The 21,305-nt window shown below is 42.1% G+C and overlaps 1 protein-coding gene across 10 annotated transcripts in view; it reads left to right on the forward strand.

The window, feature by feature from the left end:
- The window catches only part of GIGYF2 (GRB10 interacting GYF protein 2), a 136,567-nt gene that overhangs the window by 92,370 nt on the left and 22,892 nt on the right, over positions 1 to 21,305 (forward strand). For all 10 annotated transcript variants that reach the window (XM_059703543.1, XM_059703541.1, XM_059703546.1 and 7 more), the window contains 8 exons: positions 867 to 1,026; positions 3,694 to 3,860; positions 12,668 to 12,759; positions 13,938 to 14,045; positions 15,022 to 15,122; positions 16,409 to 16,509; positions 18,635 to 18,796; positions 20,450 to 20,608. In XM_059703543.1, coding sequence (XP_059559526.1) covers positions 867 to 1,026; positions 3,694 to 3,860; positions 12,668 to 12,759; positions 13,938 to 14,045; positions 15,022 to 15,122; positions 16,409 to 16,509; positions 18,635 to 18,796; positions 20,450 to 20,608 — 1,050 coding nt within the window. The remainder of the gene's footprint in view (positions 1 to 866; positions 1,027 to 3,693; positions 3,861 to 12,667; positions 12,760 to 13,937; positions 14,046 to 15,021; positions 15,123 to 16,408; positions 16,510 to 18,634; positions 18,797 to 20,449; positions 20,609 to 21,305) is intronic.

Raw genomic sequence — 21,305 nt, forward strand, 5'->3', positions numbered from 1 at the left:
TTTGTATTTCTAGTATTTATTTGTATGAAAAATTTCTTTCAAATCATTTCATGCTTATAAGTTTCTGCTATGTAGTAGTCATTATGTCAGGTTATTTTTTGCTCTTCTGAGGTTGCCTTTAGCTGTTTGCTTTTCTTTTTTCTTTAATGGAAATTAATGGAATGCCAAAAATGGTGAATACAAGCAGCTGTGGATAGGTACTGTGTCTTCTGTATATTTTGCCTAAAGTATAACAGGGAAAATAGTAAAACTCGCAGGATATTATCTTAATCACGTTTCTAGATTTTCCCAAGATTGTAAATACCATTGTTTACATGCAAAGTAAATAATAGCCTGCTTTCTGCAGAAGAATTTCTCTTTCCTCCAGGGTGGGGTGGTTAGTGACAAGCAATGTTGAAGAAAATAAGAAAGGGGGCAGTGTCTTAGTAAAACCTGCAAAAGATTTTATTGGTAATTGTACTAATGGAGCCTTTTGTTCTGTTAACATGCACGTATTTACAGGTTTAGTTTATACAATATAGCATTGAACAGTAGCTTATAAATTTTAAAAAGTATTATTATTAGTGTGTTGATTAGAAGCCTTGGCTTTGATCCCTATCAGTTTGTGGATGAGAGAGAATCATTGATCAACTGCTCCAAATCTTTGGCTTGCTTAATAATTTTGAGACCCTGAATAAGACTTGCCCTTTGTGAAATGGGGGATAGTACCTGTTTTCATAGCATTGTTGTAAAAATTAAATCATTGCCTGCTGTGCTCCTTGCATAATGTCTTTCACAGATCAAGTACTCCAAAAAAGGTAGGCATTTTTTATATGCACAAGTATTAATTTAGGATCTTTTCTTTCCATTTTTTGTTTTTCTGTTAGCAAGCCGAGAAGATGGTGGCTTATCTCCAAGACAGTGCACTAGATGATGAGAGACTGGCATCAAAACTGCAAGAGCACAGAGCTAAGGGTGTCTCGGGTCCATCAATGCACGAAGCAATGCAGAAGTGGTATTACAAAGATCCTCAGGGAGAAATTCAGGGTAGGTGGTTTTGTTCTACTTTAATTCAGAAGTGCCTGCCATTACCTCCAGATTTTGTAAGATGGCAGTGATTAATGTTAATTTTCATGCTATAGGCTTTCTTTCTATATATAGAAGGCATTTTTATAGGCTCCTCCCATAGTGCTTTACTATTTCAGTGAGGGGAAGGGAAGTCCAATGAAAATAATTTGAATACAGGGCAGAATGTCATGCTAATTTGATAGGGATGTAAAAAAATGCGTAAGACCCCCCCTCATTTCTGGCATCCCAGCTGATTTATTAGGCAGGTGAATTACTTACCTTCTCTATATTCAAGTCTTCTTTCCATAAAAAGGTAATTGGAGCAATTTTGGAAGACTGCTTTAATATTTCACTGAAGTGAAGTTGATATAAATGATAAAAAACTATTAAAAAATGTCTGAGAAGTAGTGCCATGTTATAAACTAATTCCTTAAAAGATTTGTATGATGCATAAATTAAATTAGAATGGGGAGAGCTTGGCCAGTGTGGTTCAATGTTTCAGTGTCGACCTATGAATCAGGAGATCACTGTTCGAATCGCAGTTAGGACACACACCAGGTTGTGGGCTGGATCCCCAGTAGGGAAGATGCAGGAGCAGCCGATCAGAGAACCTCTGTTGTAGGTTTCTGTGTCTCTCTCCCTCTCCCTTCCTCTCTGAAATTAATGAAAATATATTTAAAAAAATAAAAATTAGAATGCAGAGAGAATGCTGTAAAGGACATTTGTTGATTGTTCATTTCTGCTTTTGAAATCTTTGCTAATAACTTGAAATTGGTTATTGACTGTATTAGTGTCAGTTTCATGATAGTGTTTAACCAAGTGACCAATGTAATAACTCCTTTCCCACTCTCAGGACCCTTAACCTGCTTCATTCTTCTTCATAGCTTCTATCACTACCTGGCACTGTATATATTTGTTCATGATGTATAAAATGTAAAGTATGTAAGAGCAGAGTTTTAATTAAAATACATATGGGTGTGTGTTTTAATAAAATTTACTTAGAGATAATTGTTGCTTCACATGCACTTGTAAGAAATAAAATGGAGCCCTAACTGATTTGGCTCAGTGGATAGAGCGTCGACCTGTGGACTGAAAGGTCGCAGGTTTAGTTCCGGTCAAGGGCATGTACCTTGTTTGCGGGCACATCCCCAGTAGGAGGTGTGCAAGAGGCAGCTGATCAATGTTTCTAACTCTCTATCCCTCTCCCTTCCTCTCTGTAAAAAATCAATAAAATATATATTTTTTAAAAAGAAAGAAATAAAATGGAGATTCCACATACCTTTTACTCGGTTTCCCCAGGGTAACCTCTTGCAAAACTGTAGTACAGTGTCACAACCAAGACAGTGACATAGTCAAGATTCAGTGTTTCTGTCTCAACAATGGGATCCCTTCTTTGCCCTTTTATAACCATACCCATCCCCCTCCCATCCACATCCCCTTCTCCTCCTCCTTAACCCCTAGCAACCACTGATCAGTTCGCCATTTCTATATTTTGTCATTTCAAGAACGTTATATAAATGGAATCATACAGTATTTAACCTTTTGTCGATGTCATTTCTCACTTAATATAATTTTCTCGAGATTCATTCAGTTTGTTGCATATATCAGTAGTTTGTTTCTTTTAATTTAGTATTCTATGACCTGCATGTATCATAGTTTAACATGAATGGCATCTGGGTTGTTCCTGATTTTGGCTATTATAATAAAGCTATTAAAACATTCATGATAGGTTTTTATGTGAATGTAAGTTTTAGTCCTGTGAGATAAAATATGTTCACTAGTGCAATTGCTGGGTTATATGGTGATTATATGTTTAGTTCTTTTTTTTTAAGAAATTGCCAAACTGGTTTCCAGAAGGGCTGTACCATTTTATATTCCCACCAGCAATCTATGAGTGACCCATGTTTTCTTTACAGAAAATATTTTCATTTACTTACTTTAAAATATTTTTATTGATTTCTAGGGAGAAAGAGAGAGACATCTATGTGAGAGCAAAACATTGATTGGCTGCCTCCTGCATGCCCCCTAGTAGGGATCGAGCCCGAAACCTGGGCATGTGCCCTGACTGGGAATCGAATCAGCAACTTTTTGGTATACAGTATGACGTCCAACCACCTCAGCCATACCAGCCAGCGCATGATGTGACTATTTTTAACTATAGCCATTCTGACAAGTGTGTCATGATATCTCATAGTTTTTAATTTGCATTTCCCTAATGGCTAAATCTCTGGCAGAAAATGATAATTTAGAAAAGCGTGTATTCTGCCCTGCATATCTGTATTCTCTATTACTAAGTGACACAGAGTCACTTAGTAGTACTCTTTCCAGTTTAATTAAATACTTCTTTGACAAATGAATTATAGAGGTTGAGTGAGATGGAGACTATATGCTCTTTAAAATCTCAGCACTTCTGAGAATTTGGGATGTGTAGACATAAGGCTTATTTTGAAATCTTTTTTGTTGTATTTTATTAAAAGCCTCTCCACCACCTTTGGAGAGGAATTAAGTTTATCTTAAAAATTATTTGATAGGTACCACCTGAAACAAGTTGTTACCTCTGGATGAGTATCAAACACAGAAAATATTTTTTTCCTCTTTAGCCTGAAAGGATTCTTATTGCCCTTCTGTTTTAAATTGGTGTTGTAGGTCCCTTCAATAATCAGGAGATGACAGAATGGTTTCAGGCGGGCTATTTTACTATGTCTTTATTGGTGAAGAGAGCATGTGATGAAAGCTTCCAACCTCTTGGTGATATCATGAAAATGTGGGGAAGGGTTCCCTTCTCTTCCGGTCCAGCACCCCCTTCTCATATGGTAAGTACCTTACAGCTCACCCAGAACATGTATTAGATACAGATGCACTTGCTTCTCTATGGAAAATATATCTTTGGGTAAGGATTAAAAAAAAAATTAGCTACTGGTATTGTAACTAAAAACTGGATCATAAGGTAGCCCTCTTGTATAGTGGTCTTGGAGAACCTTTGAATGGGAAATAATACTCCTTTTCAGCTGCTCCCTACCCTTTCCCCAAAGAGTTCCTCTTGGAGAGCTTTGGATCTGTGCCGTACTTTTCCTTCTCCAAGTATAGGCGTGTCTGGTTCTTGGCCATAGTCAAAAGTAGCTATAGTTAGAAACCTCATTGTGAACACCGGATTTCGACAATGAAACCACTATTGACTTATTCATTAACTCTAGGTTGAGGGCCTGTACCAGGCCTTGTGGTAGGTTCTGAAGATCTAAGGATGAATAAGATACAACTTCTTTATTTTATTTATTTTTTATTGCTTAAAGTATTTCAAAGGGTATTACATATGTCTCCTTTTTTCCACCGCCCTTGACAATCCCCTGGCCTCCCCTAACCCCCAGTGTCTTATGTCCATTGGTTATGCTTATATGCATGCATATAAGTCCTTCGGTTGATCGCTTACCCCCCCCCCCTTCTGCCCCCCTACCCTCCCCGGCCTTCCTGCTGCAGTTTGACAGTCTGTTTGAGGCAGCTCTGCCTCTGTATCTATTTTTGTTCATCCTATCTAATAAAAGAGAAACATGGTAATTAGCCGTACCTCCGCTACCCTTCCCATTGGCTAATCAGGGTGATATGCAAACTAACTGCCAGCCAAGATGGCGGCCGGCAGCCAGGCATCTTGAAGCGAACATGAGGCTTGCTTGCTTCAGTGACGGAGGACTCCAACATTCCCCGCCTGCCGCTGCCAGCCTCTGAGCTTGCAGTTTGAAACATTGTTACAAATATAGAAGCTAAACAAAACCCCAGAAACCTGCTTTCAGCCAGCCAGGATCTCAGAGCTGGAGTTGAAGCAGTGTTTCGATTATAGAACCCAAACAAACCAGATACCTGCTTTCAGCAGCTGAGGCCTAAGAACTGGAGCCAAGCCTCAGAGCTAAAACTGGCCCAGAATAAAGAAAAAAAGGAGTGGTTGGGAGCTTCAGTCACCCGCCAGCCTGAAAACAGCCCTCAGCCCCTCACCCAGACTGGCCAGGCACCCCAGTGGGCACCCCCACCCTGATCCAGGACACCCTTCAGGGCAAACCAGCCAGCCCCCACCTGTGCACCAGGCCTCTATCCCATATAGTAAAAGGGTAATATGCCTCCCGGCACCAGGATCAGCATGACAGGGGGCAGCGCCCAAACCCTCTGATTGCCCTGCGGCTCTGTGTGTGACAGGGGGTGGGGCCACAACCTCCCTATCTGCCCTGCTCTGTTCGTGACAGGGGAAGGCGCCCCAACCCCCTGATCAGCCCTGCTCTGTGCCTGATGGGGGGGAGCTCCCCAACCCCCTGATCGCCCTGCGGCTCTGTGTGTGACGGGGTGGGGCCACAACCTCCCTATCTGCCCTGCTCTGTTCGTGACAGGGGAAGGCACCCCAACCCCCTGATCAGCCCTGCTCTGTGCCTGATAGGGGGGAGCTCCCCAACCCCCTGATCGCCCTGCGGCTCTGTGTGTGACAGGGTGTGGCACCCCAACCCCCTGATCGGCCCTGCTCTGTGTGTGACAGGGTGTGGCGCCCCAACCGCAGCCCGCCCCCACGGGCCCTGCTCTGTGTGTGATGGGGTCGAGCTATAACCTCCCCATCGGCCCTGCCCTGAGTGTGACAGTGGCGGTGCCCCAACCACTTGATCCGCCCTGCTCTGTGTGTGACAGGGGGCAGGGCCCCAACTCCCCTATCAGCCCTACTCTGTGAGTGACAGGGGGGAGCTCCTCAACCCCCTGATCGGCCCTGCTTTGTGCGTGACGGGGGGAGTTCCCCAACCCCCTGATCAACCCTGCTCTGTGCGTGACAGGGTACGGAGCCCCAACCCCCCTGATGGGCCCTGCTCTGTGAGTGACAGGGGGTAGCGCCCCAAACCCCTGATTGGCCCTGCTCTGTGCGTGACAGTGGGTGGCGCCGCAGTCTCCCATCGACCCTGCCTTGAGTGTGACGGGGCGGTGCCCCAACCCCCCAATCGGCCCTACCCTGAGCGTGACTGAAGGTGGCATCACAACCTCCCGATCCGCCCTGCTCTGTGCATGACGGGGCGGTGCCCCAACTCCCCAATCGGCCCTGCTCTGAGCCCGACCAGGGGCTGCATCTAGGGATTGGGCCTGCCCTCTGCCACCTGGGAGCAGGCCTAAGCCAGCAGGTCATTATCTCCCGAGGGGTCCCAGACTGCGAGAGGGCACAGGCCGGGCTGAGGGACCCCCCCCCCCAGTGCACAAATTTTTGTGCACCGGGCCTCTAGTAAGTTTATAATGGTCTTTATTATCCATGAATGAGTGAGATCATGTGGTATTTTTCCTTCATTGACTGGCTTATTTCACTTAGCATAATGCTCTCCAGTTCTATCCATGCCGTTGCAAATGGTAAGAGTTCCTTCTTTTTTACAGCTGCATAGTATTCCATCGTGTAGATGTACCACAGTTTTCTAATCCATTCATCTACTGATGGGCACTTAGGCTGTTTCCAGATCTTAGCTATGGTGAATTGTGCTGCTATGAACATATGGGTGCATATATCCTTTCTGATTGGTGTTTCTGGGTTCCTGGATATATTCCTAGAAGTGGGATCACAGGGTCAAATGGGAGTTCCATTTGTAGTTTTTTGAGGAAACTCCATACTGTCTTCCATAGTGGCTGCACCAGCCTGCATTCCCACCAGCAGTGCACGAGTGTTCCTTTTTCTCCACATCCTCTCCAGCACTTGTCGTTTGTTGATTTGTTGATGATAGCCATTCTGACAGGTGTGAAATGGTACCTCATTGTTGTTTTGATTTGCATCTCTCAGATGATTAGTGACTTTGAGCATGTTTTCATATGTCTCTTGGCTTTCTGAATGTCCTCTTTTGAAAGGTGTCTATTTAGATCCTTTGCCCATTTTTTGATTGGATTGTTTATCTTCCTTTTGTTAAGTTGTATGAGTTCCCTATAAATTTTGGGGATTAGGCCCTTATCAGATATGACATTGGCAAATATGTTTTCCCACGCAGTGGGCTTTCTTGTTGTTTTGTTGATGGTTTCTTTTGCTGTGCAGAAGCTTTTTATTTTGATGTAGTCCCATTTGTTCATTTTCTCTTTAGTTTCAAGTGTCCTAGGAGCTGTATCAGTGAAGAAATTGCTTCGGCATATGTCTGAGATTTTGTTGCCTTTGGATTCTTCTAGAATTTTTATGGTTTTTCGTCGTACATTTTAAGTCCTTTATCCATTTTGAGTTTATTTTTGTGTATGGTGTAAGTTGGTAGTCTAGTTTCATTTTCTTGCCTGTATCTGTCCAATTTTCCCAAAACCATTTATTGAAGAGACTATCTTGAGTCCATTGTATGTTCTTGCCTCCTTTGTCAAATATTAATTGAGCATATTGGTTCAGGCCGACTTCTGGGCTCTCTATTCTATTCCATTGATCTATATGTCTGTTCTTGTGCTAGTACTAGGCAGTTTTGAGAACAGTGGCTTTGTAATACAGCATGATAGCTGATATTGAGATCCCACCTACTTTGTTCTTTCTCAGGATCGCTGCAGCTATTTGGGGTCTTTTTATATTCCAGATGAATTTTTGGAGAGTCGTTCTAGATCTGTGAAATATGCCGTTGGTATTTTAATGGGAAGTGCATTGAATTTATAGATTGCTTTGGGTAGTATGGACATTTTAATGATGTTGATTCTACCAATCCATGAACATGGTATGTTCTTCCATCTGTTTATGTCTTCCTCTATCTCTTTTTTCAACGTCCTGTAGTTTTCTGAGTAGAGGTCTTTTACCTCTTTAGTTAAGTTTATTCCTAGGTAGCTTAATTTTTTTGGTGTGATGGTAAATGGGATTGTTTTTTTAGTCCCTCTTTCTGAAAGTTCACTATTTGTGTATAGAAATGCCTTAGATTTCTTGGGGTAAGATACAACTTCTTACCAAGGGCATTCATAGGTGAGAATAGTGGCTGTCAAACATTTTTTTACCATGGCCTGTAGTTAAGAAAAAGTTACATCTCTTTGTGCGTTTCACAAAAAATTTTTGTCATGCACATATCTTCTGTTCTATTTCTTTTCTTCTTCTTATACAAATGTTAATCTTGACCCAGTCATTGATTTTACAATCCACTGATGGGTTGAGACCTATAGTTTGAAGAGCAGTAAATATTCCTGGGTGAGGGAAATTATTTCTGTTATAAATTCAAAGAAAAATTATAGTGTATTGTTGTGTATAAATTTAACTTATGTACCAAGTTTGAGCTTTATTTTCCTTCTCTGAATTGGGATGAGTTTTTATCTTGCGTGTTTCAGAGCTGAAAGATCATTACTTGGAGCTTAGCAAACTTTCTGTAGTCCATTTCCTGACTTCCAGTGATAGGGCTGAGCCTCAGTCAGACTCACTTAAAGGGAAAAATCATGGGAAGCTCTGCTTCCTGTCAGCTCTTGCCTTTGCACTGATAAGAGAGTTCACTTTTATGATGAATGTACCTTGAAACCTATATTTCATGTAAAAATTTTAGATGATCTTAGCATAGTTTTTATTTAGCTTTAATTTTAGATGATCCCTAGCCCAAGAAATTATCAGATGTTTTACTGCAAACTATAAAGATATAAACTATTCACTAATGATTTGCTTAAGTTTAGTCTGTGTCATCCTTATACTTTTATAGTATTCCCCCCCTTATCTGTAGGGGAAACATTCCAAGACCCCCAGTGGATACCTGAAACCACAGAAAGTACCAAACCCTGTATATACTGTGTTTATTTTTCCTATACATACATACCAATGATAAATCTTAATTTATAAATTGGGCACAGTAAGAGATTAACAACAGTAATCAAACAGATCAGTTATAATAATCCTAGGGGCCCAGTGCACGAATTTGTGCATCTTGAAAGGAACTGTGGGTCGCGAGGCTGCGATAGGCAAGGGGTGGGTTTCCGCCCATCCTATGTGCCCCTGCCCGGCCCCTCGCACCTTGGCCCCCTGTCCCCTGTCCACCGGCAGCCCCGCTCCCACTGCTCCCATGCACTGACGGTGCAGAGCTATTGGGACCGGCTCCAGCAGCAGTGCGAGTGAGGCCGGCACCATTAGTGGGTGCTAGCGGCAGCTGCTGCCCGATCACCCCTCAGGAGCAGGGTGAGGTTGAGAAGCCCTCAAGGCCTATCAGGGCTGGCACCTGCTGCTCACATCCACTGATGGAGCCAAGTGATGGGGACTGGCGCCAGGCATGGGCAGCGGGTGCGAGTGGTGGCTCTGGTGCTGGAAGTAGGTGTGAGCACTGGGTGGGACCGTGGCATGCAGAAGCAAAGAATTTTCAGTAACCACCAGAGGCTCACCCTGATGACAGTGACTGGCTTCCTGCCTTGGTCTGGCGCCCCCGCTCAACTGCTCCACCATCCGGCCATGGCCAATGCCCGCCATGTTCTGCACATGCCCCCTGGTGGTCAGCGCACATCATAGCAACTGGTTGTTTGGTTCCGGTTCCACCATTTGGTCTGTTTGCATATTAGCCTTTTATTATATAGGAATACTGTAATAAAAGTGATGTGAATGTTGCACCCCTCTCCTCCCACCTCCCAACCGATCTGATAAGCATGACAGCTACTAAGTGACTTAACTTGGAGGGTAGCATCTGCCTGTGGGCATGCCGGACAGAGGGATGAGTCATGTCCTGTGGGGGAGAGAGGGGGATGGCTCGAGATTTCAGCATACTACTTAAGTAGCTACTTTAAGTAGTGCACAGTTTAAAACTTATAAGTTATTTCTGGAATTTTTTATTTACTATTTTTTGGTCCATGGTTGACCACAGGTAACTGAAACTGCAGGAAGTGAAACTATGGATAAGGGGGACTACTGTATTTCTGTTATCTTATACTTTCCTTATTTTTCTCACTTTGAGCTTTTCAAATTTTAATTTCAGACCATGTTATTTGAAATATAAGCTAAAAAACCAGGGTTTTACTACAGCTTGTTTTTGTAAAACTTAGGATGTATTAATAGCAGTAGAAAAACCTAATTTGGGGATAAGGAGTTTTACTTTTCAGAGCTCTTTTATACTATGTTTAACTTAAAATTTCTCATTATCTCTCAGATGGTGAGGCTCAGATGGTTTAGCATCAACCTATGAACTAGGAGGTCATGGTTCAATTCCCAGTCAGGGCACATGCCTGGGTTGCTGGCTTGATCCCCAGAAGGGTCATGCAGGAGGCAGCTGATCAGTGATTCTCTCTTAGCATTGATGTTTCTTTTTTTTTTTTTAATTTTTTAATTTTTTTAATTAAATCTTTATTGTTCAGATTATTACATTTGTTCCTCTTTTTTCCCCCCATAACTCCCCTCCTCCCAGTTCCCGCCCCACCCTCCGCCCTCACTCCCCACCCACTGTCCTCATCCATAGGTGCACGATTTTTGTCCAGTCTCTTCCCGCATCTCCCACACTCCTTTCCCCCCCAAGAATAGTCAGTCCATTCCCTTTCTATGTCCCTGATTCTATTATGATCACCAGATTATTTATTCACTTGATTCTTAGATTCACTTGTTGATAGATGCATGTTTGTTGTTCATGATTTGTATCTTTACCTTTTTCTTCTTCTTCCTCTTCTTAAAGGATACCTTTCAGCATTTCATATAATACTGGTTTGCTGGTGATGAACTCCTTTAGCTTTTCCTTATCTGTGAAGCTCTTTATCTGACCTTCAGTTCTGAATGATAGCTTTGCTGGATAAAGTAATCTTGGTTGTAGGTTCTTGGCATTCATCACTTTGAATATTTCTTGCCATTCCCTTCTGGCCTGCAAAGTTTCTGTTGAGAAATCAGCTGACAGTCGTATGGGTATTCCCTTGTAGGTAACTGACTGTCTTTCTCTTGCTGCTTTTAAGATTCTCTCTTTGTCTTTTGCTCTTGGCATTTTAATTATGATGTGTCTTGGTGTGGTCCTCTTTGGATTCCTTTTGTTTGGGGTTCTCTGCGCTTCTTGGACCTGTAAGTCTATTTCTTTCACCAGGTGGGGGAAGTTTTCTATCATTATTTCTTCAAATAGGTTTTCAATATCTTGGTCTCTCTCATCTTCTGGCACCCCTATAATTCTGATGTTGGTACGCTTGAAGCTGTCCCAGAGGCTCCTTACACTATCTTCGTATTTTCGGATTCTTTTTTCATTTTGCTTTTCTGGTAGGGTGTTTTTTGCTTCTTCGCATTTCAAATCTTTGCCTTGATTCTTGCACTCCTCTGGTCTGTTGTTGGGAGTCTGTATAATATTCGTTATTTCAGTCCGTGTATGCTTAATTTCTAGTTGGTTCTTTATCATAACGTCGAGGGTCTCATTAGATTTCTTGAGGATCTCACTACATTTATCAGCGGCTTCTAGACAGTTCTTAAGAGACCTTAAAAGTGTGGTTCTGAACTCAATATCCTCCATTGACAGTTTTGTCCTGTTTCTTTGTCTCCGCATATTTTATGCTTTCTTGGTGCACCCCTAGTGGTCTTTGTGCGCAGTCTTGTTGTAGTTAAGCCTTGATTGTTGTCGGCAATACCGGGGGTGATTTGACCTCCAGGCTAACTGGCTATGAGAGTCCGCTGTGTCTGCAGTGGGAGAGCTTCTGTGCTGGATCTCTAGGGCGGTGCTAAACTAGCGTTTGCCTGAGGCTATCCGGCAAATGGCTCTGGGCATGGCTTGGGCGGGGCGGGTCCCTGGGGATCTACAGGGCGGGCCGGAGCGAGCAGTTATGGCTGCTCTCAGTTCCATCCCTAGGGGCTCTGCCTCACAGAGTCCCAGCAACTGCTGCAAACCTCGGAGAGAAAGCTGCCTTCGAGTTCCGACCGAAGCCAGACAGTCCCGCTTCTCCCGTTTGAGTCTGGGTCCCTAGAGACTCGCCCGGATCTGGAGCTCAGAGTCTGAAACTCCCTCCCGATTGAAAACAACAACCGCGCCCTCCGCCTCCAGCCTGCTCCCCGTGCACCCCGCACCTTAGTATTTCACTTCAGCACTGCGCCTCCTCTGAGTCTGGGTATGATATTCTCTTTCCTCCTAATTGTAGAATTTCCACTCAGCCAGCCTTCCTGTGGTTCTGGATGATGTCCGTTCTGTCTTTTAGTTGTTTTTTGAAGTGGTTGTTCGAGGCAGCAATCTCCGGCATTAACCTATGCCGCCATCTTGGTTTCTCCCATCAGCATTGATGTTTCTATCTCTCTCTCTCTCCCTCTCCCTTCCTCTCTAAAGTCAATAAAAAATAGTAAAAAAAAGATTTCTTATTATCTTAAGACATACTTACATATTGGCTCCCAGTATTATGTGCCATTTCCTTCATCCTTTAGATAACTCTGACACATACTGACCACCAGGGGCAGATGCTCCCACGAACTGGGCAAGATGGGCCGGACACGCCCTGGAGCCCTCCTCTAAAATATTTCCTTTGGTGTGCACAAATTTGTGCACCGGGCTTCTAGTCTCTTATAGTGCAGACACCACTTTCTTCCACTAGATGGAACTGTTTAGTTTTTACAAATGCCTGAGGTTTTTATAGTTATGCATTTTGGGTGTAAAGGTGGAGTGGGAAGTGAAGACCTGGGATTCATTTTGCTTTTAGATATATGTGTTAAATGGCTTTTAGGTTCTTTGCAATTTATTCAATGGCATTTCTTCCCCCATTTCTTTACTCTCAGGGAGAGTTGGACCAGGAGCGACTGACCAGGCAGCAGGAACTCACAGCCTTATATCAGATGCAGCACCTTCAGTACCAGCAATTCGTACTACAGTAAGAGCAGTACTAGAGAGGGTGTACTGTAGCACCAAAAAGACCTTTGATATCATCTGCTCACAAGTTCCACCTTTTACAGCATAAAACTAAAAGTTTTAGGATATTTCAGTCACCCACCTAGTGGCATGTTACCACTAAGTTTTGTTTTCTTAAATACCAGAAGTTTGTAGAAGATAACACAGTATTGTAATTTTGCAAGCTCATTAGCTCCAAAAGCAATAATCAACAAGCATTTAAGAACTAAGTGCCTCTTAAATAGCTCGACTTTGAATGCTACAGAGAAAAAACATAGACCAGAGGACAGAAAAGAAGTAAAAGTTTATACTGTTAGATGTGGTTTGGACTGATGGCAGAATCACTTAGCTTGTGTGTTGCTTTTGTAGAAGAGCTAAGATTGCCTGTCATCTGTGCAGAGGTTGGCAGCCTGCTACCTGTTTTATAAGCAGAGTTCTATGGACACACGGCCACACCAATTTGTGTGTATATTGTCCTATGGCTGCTTTTGAACAAAGATGGCAGCATTGAGTAATTGCGTATGGTCTGCAAAGCCAGAAATATTTACTGTCTGATGCTTTAATTTTCCCAATTAAAACAAATTTGAGAATTTTTATACAAGTGATTTTATTTTTGCAAAGGGTGTTTCATGTGGAAATAGCTATTTGATTTTGTTTTGTTTTTAACTTGTTTTCTGGTATAAGACTATTAAAGTATTAAAAAACTGGCAAATTTCTTCATCTTGAAGGAATTTGTCAGTTTTTTATATTCATTATCTCCCCCCCCCCCCCTTCAAAAGCATGTTATCTATAAGTTCAGTTCTTTTGAGTTTTCTGTGTGACTATTGTTCTCATGAAGAATTATAAAATACTTACAGGCCCGATGCATGAAATTCGTGCAAGAGTAAGCCTTCCTTCCCCTGGCTGCCGGCACCAGCTTCCCTCTGGCACCCTGGAGCCAGGCTTCCCTCCAGCTGCTGGCAGGCACCCGGGACCCGGGCTTCCCTCCAGAAGATCGTCCGATCTAATTAGCATTAGCATATTACGCTTTTATTATTATAGATATTTGTTAGCTGTTTCTGATGGTTTTGGGGGAGGGGTAGATTGAACCATGTCTTTCATTGTCTCAGTAAAGTGAACTAAATATGGATAGACAGGTTACACTTTTTCTACTTTTTAAAGACAACAGTATGCACAGGTTTTGGCTCAACATCAGAAAGCAGCCCTCTCTTCCCAGCAGCAGCAACAGTTGGCACTTCTTCTCCAACAGTTCCAGGCTCTGAAGATGAGGTTGGTGGTCATTCCATGACGTGTCCCTGGGCGTGTGTGTGTGTGTGTGTGTATGTGTATCAGATAAAGAGAAGAAAGGAAATATGGGTATGTGTGAACTCAGGTATCAAAAATGTATACCTGCCACAGAAAAGTGTGTGGTGTTGTGTGTTAAATAGAACATAGTTTTTAAATATAATTAGGCTGGAGGTAAAGCATTTACTTGGTCTATCCAGAGAATAAATTGGAAATGATAACCAGAGGATAACACTTGAGAAGCAATGTAGTCTTATGGAACCAGCAACCAAAAAAGTTGTAGTCTAAAAGCTTAATCTCATTTTTACCTGTGCTAGCTATCTCAAGATATTAACAATGTCACACAGGGTTATCATTTTCCAGAACCCAAATGTTATTAAGGTCGGTCAAAGGAAAAGGAAATGATGTTTAATTTCTGATTATCATTCAGGGTAATATTTATTTTTTCTTCTGCAAAGAGCTGTCACTGCTCTTTAAAACCTTACTGTCCAGTTTAATTAGAACCTTTTACACTTCTCTTTTGAGCCGTAACCCATCCTGTTAAGTGCTAAGGTGTCCATTTTACAGATGGGCAAACTGGGACTCTGAGAGGCTAGAGGTCTTGGTTGACATAATACACAGAAAACTTGAGAGACAGAACAAAAATACAGACCTTTTGACTTAGAGTCTATGGGGTTTTTTAGTGTGTGTTTTTCCATTATAACATGCCTCTGTTTATTGAGATGTTGTGGATTTTGAAGATAGTAGGTATATCCATTATTTGGAAATCGGTGTTTGCTAAGACCTTAGTAGTCCAGAGAGTGATTATTCTTCTGTCCCAGATGCTGTGGTAGTGTTACCATTTAGTTAAAACAATGGAGTTTTCTGGCCAAATAACCTGGAAAATCTATAAGTAATATAGGCGTCCCTCCTTATTTTGGCAAAATGACAAGAACAAGTTCTTTTTATTTCCCTTTTGCAGAATATCTGATCAGAGTGTCATTTCCTCAGTAACTAGATCTGTGTCAGTGCCAGACACTGGGTCTATCTGGGAGCTTCAGTCAACAGCTTCACAGCCTACAGGTACCCAGAAATTTGGAGAAGAGAAAAGCCTGCTTTGAAGTGAACATCTTAACCTCATTCTCTCTTTTTTTTTCCCTTTGCAGTAAATTAGAACATTTTGGGGGCTGGGGTTTTTTAAAAGTTGCCATTGGTGGAGTACTTCTGTTTCTTAAGCTCTGATTTCTGCAGAAGTGGGTAGTCCTTACAAGAGGTTATAGTCTATGTTGAAAATTCTCAGGAACATGGGCATTGATGGATTTTTCTTAGAGCCATTGAGCTATTCAGGCCATAGTTCTCTCACAAACATTGACCCTGAGGATTGTGGCAGAAGGACTGATTATCCTCCCTCTTCTTCATCACCTTCCCATGCTATATGTACCTTATTTTTTCTTGGAAGCCATTTATAGTTAGGATGTTAAAATACTCTCAGTTTTGGGGAAACTGTTCTAAGTACCTTATTAAACAACTTCTTTCTTTGAGTATGATGCAGTCAAGGTTCTTTACAAATACTCCGTTTTATGTAGACAATAATTTATAGTCCATAAATAGACTATAATAGGAATGTAGGGAATAGAGAATGCTGAAAAGTGGTGCCAGCAAACGTTGCTGACAATAGAAAAACAGACTCAGGAACCTTCTCCTGTTTATTTACTTCCACATCTGACTCTCTCAGGTCAGTCAGCAGGACCCAGTGTTGTTTGTGAGACTTGCCTAGCCTTTCCAGAGGCTTGCCCAGCTCCAGCTATACCTTTCTCTTTTTTTCTCTCTTTTATTGAACTGAAATCATATAACATAAAATTAACTGTTTTTAAATGAATGAATAATGCATTCACAATATTGTACAACCACTTAGTTTTCTCTAGTTCCACAGCTATGCCCTTCTTAACCCCATTCTCCACTTAGTGCATTCAGTAAGAGGTGGTGTGGCTATTAGAAATATGGTGGGCTTTGGGATCTGATTCAGAGTGGGATTTCAGTCCTAGCATGGCCACGTGCTTGTCCTGTATTCTTGCGGATGTTACAGAACTGCCTCTGGCCCTTAACTTGTTCATCTGTAAAAATGGGGGAGTGAACAGATACCTTACAGGGGTTTTTTGAGGATGAATCCCTGGTACCTCTAGTTGTGTTGACGGTTATTGATATAAACTGGAGCCCACTGGCAGTTCAGTTGACTTCGAAGCAGAACAGATATAGTATACGATGGAGCTCATTCAGGGACAGGGGTAGCTTTTTTTGTTATGCTCCTGGATATGTGACTGTGCATGTAAGCCCTGACCTCCTCACTTTTTTTCCTTGTTGTCTTATAGTTTGGGAAGGTAGTAGTGTATGGGATCTTCCCCTTGATACGACGACTCCAGGACCTGCCCTTGAACAGCTTCAACAGATGGAGAAGGCCAAAGCTGCAAAGGTCTGAACTCATTCTTCCACAATTGTGCATCCTTTCCAGTTGTGGGACACAGGCATTTGTTTACTGATGTCTGTATCTTTAGCTAGCTATATATTTTTTCCCTTCTAGTTTACTGCTACTTAGCTGGTATAAGCATATTCATATTCTTTGAATATATATACTCCCAAAGACCTTAAACAGAATTAAAATTATAAGTTAAAATCAATTCAATTAAAAATTATTGGTTGGTTGACACATTAATGATTATGGTCATCTGTATATTTTAATTTCATGATTCATGTTAGATACACTTGTTACAAATACTAAGACCTTAAGAAAATATCCACTACTTGGCTATTAGACCCTTGAGCTGTAACTTGCTTGATCTATCAACACTTAGTATCACTGTCATGATTTCCAGGTTTTCATGCCTCTGAGAGACTTGTTCCTATTTTATATTTAATGCAGTCTTGTCCCCTGAGGTAATGAAATACAGGAGCTTGCAGTCGTGTGTGTGTGTGTGTGTGTGTGTGTGTGTGTGCGTGCGCGCGCGCGGAGTGTGTAGCGGGGGGAGGGTAATGACACACAGACAAGCGGGTCAAGAAAGCATTATGGGCCAGCTACCTAGTTGGAGAGGTGGGAAATCAGAAATTGGGCAACATTTCCAATGGACACTAATACCTGAGTTAATTTTCACTTGAAGGATGGTAGGATTTAACCCTGTTAAAGGGTTTTGGGTTGACAGAGTAGGAGGAGGAAACATTTAAATTGGAATTGAAGGAAACAACCCTGTAAAGGCTCAGAAATGCAGGAAAACATACTGGCTAAGGAAACAGCTGAGTACTTTGGTCTGGCCTGGACCCTTGATGCGTCTGAGGAATGAATGATGAGAGAGGAAACTAAAGAAGAGGCAGGCCAGTCGTGAGCATCCTTGTACATGCTGTTAGTCAGGATTTCTTTTCTGGGTGAAGGATAGTTTAAATCAGTTGTTCCCAACCATTTTTTGGCCATGCCCCACATAAGCATCTCTAAATGTGCACACCCCCCCCCCCCCCGACATATAATTCTTATTCAGAAAGTGAACTCCTATTCATGTGGAGGAAGCCTAAAAGGCCATTAGCTTGGTCTAAACAAGCTTCCAAAGAACATGACATCCATCAAAGAGAAAAAAGAACAAAAGGAGAGTTGAAGTACTGAGGAAGAAATCACTAAGAAACTGTTAAAAAAAAATAATACGAAGTGATATGAAAAAATAGCAAATAAAGTTTCAAAACAGAGAACTGAAATGCATAAATATGTCACAGTATGTATTTATATACTGTATATGAGATCCCAGAACCATAAGAAATGCAAAAAATTCACTTAATAACTCACTCTCGAGTTGAGTATATATTTCTTAGTGCCCCCAGATAAAATCAAATTGCTCCCCTGTGGGGCGTGTGCCTCATGTTGGGAACCACTAGTTTAAATGGGAGTGATTTTTTGGGGGGAGGGGGGCGGTTAGATGTTGAGCTGGGGAATGTGGGCACAACTGGATTCTGGGAAACCAGATAAGGAGACTCTTAGGAATGTGGGTGAGAAAATGAAAGCCAGAACTATACTTGTGGCAATGGAACTGGAAAATGGTTGCTAGATTTGACTAGTATTTAGGGACTATGAAGGATAGAATTTGTCAAGTGGTTTGTCTTCAGATTTTAAAAAATTATATAATTTTTACATCAGTAGCTTTACAAAATTGCTCTTGAAATTTTGGAGCTACCTTGTTAGATCTTCAATCAGAAAATCTTTTTGTGGAATGAGCAAGAAATGGCCACTCCCCAAGAAAATTGTGTTACTCTCCTCTTGGCTACTTCTCTTCCACATGCAGAAAATGTGGTGCAGAGGTGGTATGGAACAAGGAGGTAGGGAAAAGTGGGCCGAGAGTGCACTCAATTTAGAAGAGCTTAAAACTGTTCTGATTACTGAGACAAATCAGAACTTAGAGCTCTTACAGAACTGCCTTCATCACCCCGTTGCAGTGGAAGTAACTGAGTGACTGACTGGTGGTGCCTGCGCATTTCAGTTTCTCCCAATTGTACTGGTCAGTGATGTTCAGGTGTTCCTTTGCATGCGTCAACTGTCTAAGACTACTCTTGTGTAATCACAGCTAGAGCAGGAAAGAAGAGAGGCAGAAATGAGGGCAAAACGGGAAGAGGAAGAGCGAAAGAGGCAAGAAGAACTCCGGAGACAGCAGGAGGAAATTCTCCGAAGGCAGCAGGAGGAAGAAAGAAAAAGGCGGGAAGAAGAAGAACTTGCCCGAAGGAAGCAGGTAAGCCTTTCTCGGAGAACTGTGACCACAGGACTAGTGCTGAAGGAGGGCCTTCAGGGTAGCTCGCTCACTCCTATCATTTCACAGGCTGTAGTTCACAGAGATGGTTTATCCAAGGTCAACAACAGGACTGGAAGCTTAGAAGACTCACTTCCTTTTAGAGTGTCTTGTCCACTAATACCCACTGGAGGGATAGTCCTCAGTCCAAGTAAAACATTAGAATTTATTTCTTTTGCATATTTCCTGGGGTTTTATAAACCAGTTAGATATCAGAAGTAACCAAGTCTTTGCCTAAGTATTTATAACCAGTGACACTGAATATTTTTCATGATTTTTGGTCATTTGTATTTGGGAGGGAGGGGTTGCAGAATTTTCTATTCATGTGGTTGGCCTATTTTTTACTGGGATTTTTTAAAGATCCCAATGGAAAGAATCTTCTTTGTAATAGCCCCAAAGTCTAGATTTTACCTCACATTTCCTACTTCTTGTTGGCCACAAGGAGGTACTCTGTGAAAAACAAAAGAGTCTGTGCTGAGATTAGATTAGAACTACTACATTAGCATGTAAGGGCTCTAAGAAATATTGCAGTAAGGAAATCTGTTTAATTCTGTGATGCTCAGTATTTCCTAAATTACTTAACAACGGGACCCTTTTCTGTATACTTATTTTGTTCTGGGACACATAACTTTACTCAGTACTGCTGACTGGAGAACTTATTCCTACCTCACCAAGCATTTTTGGTAGCTGTGTTGATTTGGTCTGTCTACACCTTAGGTTCTGAGCTGATTAAAAAATTGGAACTGATGGTCCCAATGGAGAAAACTAAGGCCATGTCCTAATGGGCCCTTTCTTTCTAGGGGTAATCGGTAAATATAGCTAATGTGGAAACCAAGGTAGACTTCACAGTGTAATGCTATTTATATTCTAAATACAAATTATTTTAACTTTTTAATCCTCTCCCGAGGATGTTTTTAATGATTTGAAAGAGATAAAGGGGAGGGGGCGGGGGGGGGGGGAGAGAGAAGAGAAGACAAAGAGAACGAGAGAAACAATGATTAGTTGCCTCCCCATACGCACCCCGAATGGGGATTGAACCTGCAACTTAGGTATGTCCCTTTAACTGGGAATTGAACCAACAACCCTTTTGGTGCATGGGACAATGCTCCAATCAACTGAACCACCAGGTCAGGGCACAAATTATTTTAACTCTTAATGTATCTTCTTCTGAACTTACATATATACTGTTTACTCTGCATACTTTTAAAAAACATATATCTTTTATTTCAGAGAGGAAGGGAGAGGGAGAGAGAGAAACATCAATGATGACAGAGAATTATTGATTAGCTGCCTCCTGCATGCCCCAGATATGTGCCCTGATTGGTAATCGAACCGTGACCTCCTGGTCCATAGGTCGACATTCAACCTCTGAGCCACTATGCCTGGACTACTCTGTGTACTTTTTATGTTTGCTATTAACAGACTCTTTGCGGCACATAGCCTATTCCTTTTCAAATCATGATGTGTCATATATTAATTGAGACCCATAGTTTCTCTCTCTCTCTCTCTCTCTCTCTCTCTCTCTCTCTCTCTCACTCTCTCTCTCTCTCTCACACACACACACACACACACACACACACTTTTTTGTTACTATAGGAAGAGGCCCTGCGACGCCAGAGGGAGCAAGAGATTGCATTAAGGCGACAGCGAGAAGAGGAAGAAAGGCAGCAGCAGGAAGAAGCTCTTAGGAGGCTGGAGGAGAGGAGAAGAGAAGAGGAAGAAAGGCGGAAGCAGGAAGAATTGTTACGCAAGCAGGTAACCAGATGGTTTACTCTTCTCATTGCTACTTGAAGCTGGGAATTAGTGATGAGGAAAGTGTTCAGATAGCCTGTCTTTTTCAGGTTGCTGAAAATTGCCAAAAGAGACCTAACTGGCTCTTCCTATATTTTTAATAACCGTCCCACATGTAATTATAAAAGCTGAGCTAAATATCAGAGAAGCAAAACAAACAAAAAAATAGACCACCAGTGAAGAAATCCAAAGACATACTCTTTAAAAACCAAAAGTGAGATCTGCAAGTTGACAACTTTTGCCTGAGGGTGTGCCTCAATTCATTCTTTGAAAGTGTACAATTCAGTGCTGCTTAATAAAGTCCCAAGATTCTGCAACAATTAGCACTATCTAATTCTAGTCCAACCATGTTATTCTGCCATTACCAGCAGCCAGAGGGGTGGAGGGTGGGTTGAGGAGAGTTCTTCCAAGGAACCTGTGGGCCACAATGGGTGAGAGCCAGGGACTGAATGAAGTGCTCTTGTAAAGTTGCTCTGGTTCCAGCCCTGGCTGAGACTTTCTTGGTCATCAACATCCCTGCAAGGTCCTGGCAGCAGTTCGCCTCAATGTTGGAACAGTTTCCAGGAGACTTCCCTGCAGCTGGCAGTGATCACTTAGAGATCAGTACTTATCACAAATATTCAAAGTGACATTCCTTTTATGTAGAACTGGCAAGCCAATG

The sequence above is a fragment of the Myotis daubentonii genome, chromosome 7 (genome assembly GCF_963259705.1).
Source record: "Myotis daubentonii chromosome 7, mMyoDau2.1, whole genome shotgun sequence".
NCBI classification, from domain to species: Eukaryota; Metazoa; Chordata; class Mammalia; order Chiroptera; family Vespertilionidae; genus Myotis; species Myotis daubentonii.